This window comes from Procambarus clarkii, chromosome 75 (genome assembly GCF_040958095.1).
Source record: "Procambarus clarkii isolate CNS0578487 chromosome 75, FALCON_Pclarkii_2.0, whole genome shotgun sequence".
Taxonomy (NCBI): domain Eukaryota; kingdom Metazoa; phylum Arthropoda; class Malacostraca; order Decapoda; family Cambaridae; genus Procambarus; species Procambarus clarkii.
In genome coordinates, this window is record NC_091224.1 from 985,576 (window position 1) to 996,391 (window position 10,816).

General features: G+C 49.3%; 1 protein-coding gene across 1 annotated transcript; it reads left to right on the plus strand.

Moving 5' to 3' along the window:
- Positions 1–237: 237 nt before the first annotated feature.
- LOC138356916 (uncharacterized) lies at positions 238–10,246 on the plus strand. The gene is made up of 3 exons (XM_069313448.1): positions 238–549; positions 9,851–9,853; positions 10,133–10,246. Exons 1-3 carry the CDS (start codon positions 238–240, stop codon positions 10,244–10,246), a joined length of 429 nt encoding a protein of 142 aa, XP_069169549.1.
- Positions 10,247–10,816: the final 570 nt, after the last annotated feature.

Consider the following 10,816-nt stretch of genomic DNA (forward strand, 5'->3'; position numbering starts at 1 on the left):
CTTGTAATGGTCACCACCACACTTGTAATGGTCACCACCACACTTGTAATGGTCACCACCACACTTGTAATGGTCACCACCACACTTGTAATGGTCACCACCACACTTGTAATGGTCACCACCACACTAGTAATGCTCACCACCACACTTGTAATGGTCACCACCACACTTGTAATGGTCGCCACCACACTTGTAATGGTCGCCACCACACTTGTAATGGTCGCCACCACACTTGTAATGGTCGCCACCACACTTGTAATGGTCGCCACCACACTTGTAATGGTCGCCACCACACTTGTAATGGTCGCCACCGCACTTGTAATGGTCGCCACCGCACTTGTAATGGTCGCCACCGCACTTGTAATGGTCGCCACCGCACTTGTAATGGTCGCCACCGCACTTGTAATGGTCGCCACCGCACTTGTAATGGTCGCCACCGCACTTGTAATGGTCGCCACCGCACTTGTAATGGTCGCCACCGCACTTGTAATGGTCGCCACCGCACTTGTAATGGTCGCCACCGCACTTGTAATGGTCGCCACCGCACTTGTAATGCTCACCACCACACTTGTAATGCTCACCACCACACTTGTAATGCTCACCACCACACTTGTAATGCTCACCACCACACTTGTAATGCTCACCACCACACTTGTAATGCTCACCACCACACTTGTAATGGTCGCCACCACACTTGTAATGGTCACCACCACACTTGTAATGGTCACCACCACACTTGTAATGGTCACCACCACACTTGTAATGGTCACCACCACACTTGTAATGGTCACCACCACACTTGTAATGGTCACCACCACACTTGTAATGGTCACCACCACACTTGTAAAAGGTACTGACATTTGTCCACGGAGTACATCCGCTGAACAACAACAACACTTGTCCAATGGCACACGCACTTGCCGGAGGGAACATACGATTGGTCAAATGTACACACACTTGTCCGAAGGTGCATACGCTTGGTCTATGGTACACACACTTGTCCGAAGGTGCACACACTTGGCCTATGGTGCACACACTTGGCCTATGGTGCACACACTTGTCCGAAGGTGCACGCACTTGCCCTATGGTACACACACTTGTCCGAAGGTGCACGCACTTGCCCTATGGTACACACACTTGTCCGAAGGTACACACACTTGGCCTATGGTACACACACTAGTCCGAAGGTGCATACGCTTGGCCTATGGTACACACACTTGTCCGAAGGTGCATACGCTTAGCCTATGGTACACACACTTGTCCGAAGGTGCATACGCTTGGCCTATGGTACACACACTTGTCCGAAGGTGCATACGCTTGGCCTATGGTACACACACTTGTCCAAAGGTACACACGCTTGGCCTATGGTACACTCACTTGTCTGGAGAAAGAGACACTCGCCAGCACCAAGTGTAAACACGCCCCACCATGCCCACGGCGTCTCCGCCACTGACCAGAGTGTAAACATGGGCCAGACATTTATGAATATCTCTCATCAACAAAATATTGTTGCCCTTAAATATTATGTAGTAAAAAGTGGTAATTTCAAGAATTTCTTTATCTTAAAATGGCTGATACAAATACTTAAATTATTGTGTAATTATTCCGGACAGTCGTTAGGGTGATTGGTAACTGCAGCAGTGGGGGTCCCACCTTCTGAAAGCACTTTACAAAGGTGTTGTGGCGTGCGTCGGGGTAGACGCACCCCAAGTACAAGTAATGCGTTATCAATGCGTCAGGAGTAAGGCGCCGTAACGCATGTGTGTGTAGGCTGTAGAAATACGCGTTGGTTAAGAGGGACTATGACTCAAGAGGCGGCCAAACTTGCTCACTGTAAGAGCCACAAATGATAAAGTTCACAAGTTTGAGCGCCGGAAGAAATGAACGAAATTAACACCTTGGTTTTTATTGTTACACATTTTGTTACAAAAATGTTTTATAAATTTAAAAAAATGTCTATCAAATACAATACAGTAATATTTATTCGTTCATGCGGTTTTAAAATGTTAATTTGTATTAGTTTCAGGAATCACAAACACACAAATATGTAAAAAAAAAAGTGAGCACAAAAATTTGATACTGTAATCAGATTTCCACCGTACAATATTAGTCTTATTAAATTTTAATTTTTATGGCAAAATATACAATGCTACAAATATCAGGTTATTAAAGACAATATTTACCGCTAGTAGTGGTCTTGCTGGTCTCCATCTTGGCTGTAAATCATTTATAATCTGGCTGATATGTCGTCAGAGCTGTACGAACTAGCTCCGTCAGGTGTTGGTCTATAAGGATCGCACGAGGCTTCCACTTCTCAACCTTCATGACAGAGTTCCGTGAGTCACAATAATATATGCTGAAAATTTATATGAGCCTCACACTCGTTTTCTTTAGTTCAGGATATATCGAGTCTGAACTAATACTGAACTCCCTTTCATAGGTATTGGAACTCTTTATATAGCCGCATGTTCCTGGCTCTGGATTCGGGTGGAAATTTATGCAATATTCAAATTCTTTAAAAAAAAAATTCACGAGCCGCATATTAAAGGTCAGAGAGCTGTGGTTTGGCCTCCCGTGGAATATGTATTATATACGCACATGTGCAAGACGTCAGTGAAAACGTGATGCGCAATGTGTTAGTGAATGTGTGATATACAAGGTATCGGTGAATGTGTGATATACAAGGTATCGGTGAATGCGTGATATACAAGGTATCGGTGAATGCGTGATATACAAGGTATCGGTGAATGCGTGATATACAAGGTATCGGTGAATGCGTGATATACAAGGTATCGGTGAACGCGTGTTATACTAGGCTTCAGTTAATGCGTGATGTGCACAACAGTACGCGGCCCATTTCATGTTTAATATAAGAGAATATGGGGGAATTTGGGACGCGTGCGTGGTATCTACAGTCATGAGTTCCTGTTGGTGAATACGGGACGCACAGAGATGCAAGTTATGAGAGTGAAAATTACGTCAATTTTCGGCCATATGCGCTTCGTCCAGCACCTTGCTTAAGCTGACGCATCTTGCAGAGTATAGAGCTCATCCTCACACAAGTCATATAACGTGCCGATGCTTAACAAGTAAGTAAGTAATTATCAAAAGAAGGCACCAAACCGGGAAGGCTATGTAGCACCATCAAATACGCAAAATAATCAGAGGGCGCTAAATATCACCAAGGATGCCAATACGAGAACAAAAACGCATAAGGCGAACGATATCAAAAGTATCCGAGTCACCAAGAATTCTATCGAGGGACAGGTGACCGCGAGGGGCGGTCGGAAAGCAAGACACACGCTCGTCCTGGAAGTCAGGACATTCAAGAAGGACATGCACGACCGTAAGAGGGACAATGCAACTAGGACAATAAGGAGCAGGGCGGCGCTCCATCAAGTGACCATGGGTTAAGCGAGTATGGCCAATACACAACCTCGCCAGAGCTGTTTCCCACCGCCGGTTACGGTGGAAGGAGGACGGCCACGAGGAAACACAACATTTAAGAGTATGTAGCTTGTTACAAGTAACAGACAACCAAGAAGCCTGCCAACGGGTAAGGACTGAGGAATGGATAACCGGGTAACAGTTGGAATACGGAATGCCTTTACGAGAGATGGGACAAGAGCGGACAGCTTCCTTAGCGGCAGCATCCGCACGCTCATTTAAAGACACACCAATATGGCTGGGAACCCAACAAAACTCAACCGACTTAAATTTACTGTGAACGAGAAACAGCCAATGCTGGATCTCGACAACTACTGGATGAACCGGATTAAAGGACCCGAGAGCCATGAGGGCACTACGAGAGTCAACAACAACCACAAAGGAAGACTGACAACGAGAAAGCAGGAGACGAAGAGCATAGAGAATAGCATAAAGTTCCGCTGTAAAGATGCTAGTCTCCGGAGGCAAGCGACACATATAAGTGCGATCAGGAAAAACAACAGAGTAGCCAACACCGTCCGCTGACTTAGACCCATCGGTGAAGACAGAAATGGAGCGGGAGTGAGAAGAAAAGTGCTCGAGGAAAAGGCGCCTTAGAACCGTAGGAGGGGTAAAAGCTTTAGTGATACGGGTCAAGGAAGTACAAAACCGCGGAAGAGGGACCCTCCACGGAGGCAAAGAAGGAACAACACGAGGAGAAACATCAGAAATACGAACGGAGAGAGAATCCTGTAGGCGAGATAACCGGACAGAAAGAGGGAGGTGGTGAAGAGGAACAGGAACCGCAGGAGGGGTAAAAGTTAAAGCACGACAGAGGCGAGAGGAAGGATGTTGCAAGGACCGCGCAAGATAGCGAAGACAGTAGCGATCACGGCGGTCCTGGAGAGACAGGAAGCCAGTGTCAACATATAAGCTAAGGATGGGAGTCGAACGAAAGGCACCAGAACTGAGGCGCAACCCAGTATGGTGCAAAGCATCAAGACGGCGAAGAGTAGAAGGAGAAGCAGACGAGTAAGCAGGGCAACCATAATCGAGCTTAGACAGGACGAGAGAGGAATGTAAAGCAAGGAGAGTGCGCCTATCTGCCCCCCAAGAAGTATGGGACAAGACCCGAAGGAGGGTAAGGGCCTTAGAGCACTCAACACGGAGGTAAGAGATATGGGGAGACCAAGACAAACGAGTGTCAAGGAATAACCCCAAAAGCTTCGCGGAATCTTTGTATTCAAGGGGATGACCATAAAGTGACAAAGAGGGACGAAAAACAACCCGTTTCCGCGTAAAAGTCATGGCACAAGTCTTAGAAGTAGAGAACTTGAAGCCATGACCTGTGGCCCAAGACGACACGGCATCAATTGCAAGTTGAAGCCGGCGTTGAAGGAGAGGCGAATCATCACCCTGACAACAAAGGGTAAGATCATCGACATAGAGAGCGGAGAAGACACCAGAAGGAAGAGAGGAAAGAAGACCATTGAGGGCAACACGAAAAAGAGTAGTGCTCAGAACACTACCCTGGGGCACACCTTCGTATTGCTGAAAAGAGGGAGAGAGAGCGGTACCAAGGCGCACCCGAATGAACGACGAGAGAGGAAGCTGCGGAGAAAGAGAGGGAGATGACCACGAAGGCCAAAAGAATGAAGTTGAGATAGGATATGATAACGCCAAGTGGTGTCGTAAGCCTTTTCTAGGTCAAAAAGGACGGCAACAACGGAGGTCTTCGCAGCAAAAGCAGTACGAATATAGACCTCCAAGTTCACCAGGACATCTGTCGTGCTGCGGCACTTGCGGAAACCAAATTGAGAAGGGGAGAGGAGGTGATGGTGTTCCAGGAACCACATCAGACGAACGTTAACCATACGTTCAAAGAGTTTGCAGACACAACTTGTGAGAACAATAGGGCGAAAGTCCTTAGGGGAAGTACCCAGAGACCCCGGTTTGCGAACAGGGAGGACAACGGCATCGAGCCAGTCCTCAGGGACTGACGACGACTCCCAGATCCGATTATACAGACTCAGTAAATACTGAGACGTGCTCGGAGGGAGATGGCGAAGCATCTCATAATGAATACCATCGGAGCCCGCCGCCGTAGAACCGCAGAGGGCCAGGGCAGAACGAAGTTCAGAGAGAGAGAAGGGATCATTATAGGGAAGCTGAAGATGAGTGCAGAAATCTAAAGGACGAGACTCAAGGACAGGTTTACGAAGAAGGAAAGATTGGGGAAGATGAAGACCAGAGCTAGCAGAAGAAAAGTGGGAACCCAGTTCGGAAGCGACCTGCAACGGGTCCGCCACAGGAGTATCATGGAGGTGAAGGACCGGTGAAACATCGGGAACGAACTTACCCGCTATCTTGCGGATACGCTTCCAGATCTGGGCCAGAGGGGTCTCGGACGTAATTGTTGAGACATAAGATGCCCAACATTCATGTTTAGCCGTACGGATGGCCCTACGGGCCACCGCACTCGCTTTCCGAAAGAAAAGAAAAGAATCGGTCGTCTGCCTACGGCGGTGCCTCTTCCAGGCTGCACGCTTACAGCGGACAGCCCGAGCACAGTCCGCATTCCACCAGGGAACGCACTTCCGTGGACCCCGAGAGGAAGAGCGAGGAATAGAGCGGAGGGCAGCGTTGAAGACAGTGTCATGAAAAAGGAGGAGAGCGCGAGAGAGAGGCAGAAGGGAGAGGTCAGGGAGAGCAGCACTGAGGGTAAATAGGGTCCGGTCTGCCTTAGCAAACTGCCACCTAGGGAAAGAGAGGGAAGGGCGAAAAGAGAAAAAGGAAACAAGGATGGGGAAATGATCACTTCCATGGAGGTCATCAAGAACCTGCCACGTGAAATCTAAGTAAAGAGAAGAAGAGCAGAGAGAAAGATCAAGACAAGAAAGGGTGCGAGTTCGAGAGTCCAAATGAGTGGGCTCACCAGAATTCAGAAGAGACAGGGAAGAAGAGAGGAGAAACGGCTCAAGGAGGCGACCCCGGGTATTCGTCAGAACGTCACCCCAAAGAGAATGACGACAATTGAAGTCACCCAGCAGGAGCACAGGCTCCGGCAAGGAGTCCAGGAGGTGTTTCAAATCAGGAAGAGAGAGCGGGACACTCGGGGGGAGATAAATGGAACAAACTGTGTACCATTTCCCCACAAAGATACGAGCAGCAGAACAATGGAGAGGCGAAGGAAAAAGTAAAGGAACAAAGGGAACATCAGCCCGAATCAAGAGAGCAGAAGAATTAGAAGCCCCAGCAATGGCTGGGGGGGGGGGGGAGAGAAAGGAATAGCCACGAAAACGACCAGGACGAGCACCAAGCATTGGCTCCTGGAGACAGACACAAAGGGGCGAAAACCGCGAAATCAGAAGTTGGAGTTCCAGGAAATTGGCGTAATAACCTCGAACGTTCCATTGAAGAATGGACAACGACGAGAAGAGAAAGGACAAAAACAGAGAACAAGGAAGAAACAAAGGCGAAAGAGCAACAGAGCACGTTAAAGAATATCAGAGTCGGGATCAGGGTCAGCAAAGTCAGGGTTAGGGGGCATGGGTAAACTGAGCAAAGACGGAGGGAAGGAAACGGGAGAACAGATCAGAGGTGGGCGGGCAGGGTCCGGAGGAGGAGGAGGAGGAGGAAGAGGAGGAGGAGGAAGAGGAGTAGAGAACGGAGAGGAGCCGTCAAGGACAGCAGCAGGAGGAGGGGGAGTAGAAAGAGGGGAGCGCACCCCAGCAAGAGCAGCAACCGAAAGGGAAGCAGGGGCCAAAGAAACCTCCATAGCAGGAACAGGGGGCGCAAGCACTGAAACGGGAGGGGAAGGAGCAACAGAGCCAGAAGGAGGAGCTGAGGAAGAAAGCGAAGCCTTCTTACCCGCCGGGGAAGAGGAAGGAGAGGAGCCAGGCTTACGCTTCTGACTTAAAGAGACCGGTGTCCCAGCAACTACGTACCGGGCAACGGATTCCAGTGTCTCAACAGGAGAAGCCGAACGAGAGCACACACGACGGCTGTTAGGAGAGCGATGGACATCCGCCCGCACCGACAGGCGGTGGGGAGAGCCGATAGATGGAGGAAGAGGATAGGAAGGAGGATCGGAGGGGGACGAGGAAGAAGACACAGAAGACACGACAGACCGGGTAGAAGGAAGGGGAACCCCAGACAGAGGACCAGGAGGAGGATCCTTCGGGAGAGAACCCAAAGGAACAGAGGAGGGGGCAGTGGGCGCATCAGGGTCCAAGGCCCGGAAACGGTTGTGAGTCTGAGGAAGGCGGGAAGGACGAGGAGAGGAAGAGCGCAACACCCGAGCATAAGAGATATTAGCATAAGGCGGGAGCCGGCGAACCTGGCGCCTCGCCTCAGGAAAAGATAAACGCTCCCGGTGCTTCAGGTTGAGGACGGCTGCCTCAAGCTTGTAATGGACACACGCACGGGAGAAGGTAGGATGGGCCTCACCGCAGTTGAGGCAACGAGCCTGGGGAGAAGTGCACTCCGACTTAGAGTGACCTTCGCCACCATACAAAGGACAGAGAGAGAGAGTCCCGGAGCAGCGGAGGGCACCATGCCCAAACCTCCAGCACTTGTTGCAGAGCCGAGGAGAAGGAATGTACTCCTGGACAGAGCACCTGGCACCAGCAAGAATGACAGAGGGTGGAAGGGTCCTACCATCAAAGGTAATCTTCACAACCCGGAGGGGTTGACGGCGACTACCACGAGGGGGACGAGTAAACGTGTCCACCTGGAGAATAGAATGGCCCTGGGCAGCAAGGATATGTCGAATATCGTCGTGGCAGTCGCGCAGGTCCCGAACACCGCTTGCAACATGGGGCGGGAGCAAAATAGTGCCAACACTGGCATTCAACTGAGCGTTCTTCGAGACCCGAACGGGGGTCTCGCCAAGGCAGGATAAGGCAGCCAAGCGGGAAGCAGCATCCTGAGAAGGAGCAGCAACGACACGTGTACCGAGACGAGTGGTGTTGAAAGTAATGGAGGCATCCACGGAATCAATGAGATGTCGATGAAGGGAGAAATCGTCAGGAGGCGCAGAATCAAGAGGGAGATCAAAATATTTGGCCCACGAAGCGGGACCAAACAAGGCTTGATAGGTAGCAGAACTGGAAGGAATCGAGCGAGGGCGGCCGTGACGAGGACGGTGGTGAGAACCCCCAGAGAGAGAGGGGTTAAAAGGCGCAGTAGTTACAACTAGAGAAGGAGCCGCGCCAGGGGACGAGGTAGTCACCACTGGGGGCTTGGGGCTCGACCCAACCACAGAGGAGGGAGGGGAGCCAGGGGAAGGAGTCAGAGAGGCCAAAGGAGGAGCAAGGTCGGGGCCCAATGCAGCGGAGGCTACAGAGCCCGGTCTTCCAATACGGACCGACTCGGGGGCTTGGTCGCCCACCCCACGAGCCTGAGAAGGTAAGCCAGAAGCAGCCGAAACAGGGGTTATCATCTTGACGAAAAGAAGAATTCACTCACGAATGTGCCCCCACACCCACCATGGAGCCACAATTAGAGGCAGGACACCCAACAAGAAGCTATCGCCGATCTTGTCGGGGCCTCCTAGGGGTGCGTCGTGAGTATACGCCCCACAAACGCCACCTTAAGAAACCGACAGTCCGCCGAGATCGGGTTCAGTGACGAAGTGGGGATTGACAATAAAAGGTTCCCCTCGCTCTCGACGTCGGGTACTGCAGTTCTACGGGTGCATGAGTATGCCTCCTCAAGCACCCGGGCGTCAAAATAGAAGAAGTCCATGGAAGAACCAGAACGAGCAAAAGGTCGGCAGGAAACGGCAAGCAGATAGGAGAAGAGGGGGGAGAAAAACGAAACAGAAGGAAAAGGAAAAGGTGCCCAGCAGAATTGGAGAGGACGGCAGCAGGAGCACAAGGCTAGAAAAGGACAGAGGACTGTCCTAAGGAGCATCACACTCCGGCAGCCGCCCACGAAGCCCCCACACGGCGACAACGAGCCGAGCGGGGAGGGGGCGATGCTTAACAAATAAACCTATTCTAATCTTACTTTTTATTTTTGTGTAATTATTTCATATTGATTAAGAATTTAATACATTTTTAACAATGGGTCACTTCTAATGACAGCCATAGTGGTTGTGCCGAGTTGTTTTAATTTCGGTAAGACCTTCATTTGTCTATATGACAAACCACTTGGGCAGGGCGGTAGAGCGACGGTCTCGCTTCATGCAGGTCGGCGTTCAATCCCCGACCGTCCAAGAGGTTGGGCACCATTCCTTCCCCCCCCCCCGTCCGTCCCATCCCAAATCCTTATCCTGACCCCTTCACAGGTATATATAGGTGTAATGGCTTGGCGCTTTTCCCTGATTAGTTGTATAATTGTCTATAAATTATCCTTAAATACAACTATCTATAGCATGTATAGTTTTTATATTTTGCAATTTTTATATTCCAATTTGTAGATGGTAAACATCACGGTACAGAAACACTAAATTATTTGCAGTTTCTTATAAAAATGGGGTAATGTTTCTTAATTCTTGATAAATTGAGAAATTTGTATAATATTTCTTACATAAATCATGGTAATTGTTATAATTTCCTTCATATAGGTTGGAAAGCGAGCCTTATTCAGCCCTGCAGTAACTAGTCATAGATATTAATATAGTTTATTAAACAGTATATAATTGACCCATTTATAAAAACAACTATATAAGACAATTATTCTTTTCCGCTTTATTTTCTAGTGGAAGCAGACAACCGCTCGACCTCTTCAGATTAATACATGGATCACGGTAACTAGATTGTTTATTCTCTTCTTCTTAAGAGTCGTGCTTGGCAAGCTAACATTAACACAGTAAATTATTCCTTACAGCATGGAAGATTCGCTCCCAAAAGATTCCATGGCTAGTGTAGAACGCCACGACTCTTCCCCCATGGCGCTATTCTCTTCGTCTCTTGTTTTTTTGTTAATCTGTCTTTGTAAGTAAATAATTATTAAAAGAAGGCATCAAACCGGGAAGGCTATGTAGCACCATCAAATGTGCGGAATAATCAGAGGGCGCTAAATATCACCAAGGATGCCAATACGAGAACAAAAACGCATAAGGCGAACGATATCAAAAGTATCAGAGTCACCAAGAATTCTATTGAGGGACAGGTGACCGCGAGGGGCGGTTTTAAAGCAGGACACACGCTCGTCCTGGAAGTCAGGACATTCAAGAAGGACATGCACGACCGTAAGAGGGATAATGCAATTAGGACAATAAGGAGCAGGGCGGCGTTCCATTAAGTGACCATGAGTTAAGCGAGTATGGCCAATACGCAACCTCGCCAGAGCCGTTTCCCATCGCCGGTTACAGTGGTACGGGGAGGGCCACAAGGACAACTTTTAAGAGTACATAGTTTGTTACCAGTAACAGACGACCAAC

What these genes read in the sequence shown, in the direction of transcription:
- LOC138356916 (XM_069313448.1), top strand. Translation starts at nt 238, where the DNA reads ATGGTCGCCACCACACTTGTAATGGTCGCCACCACACTTGTAATGGTC.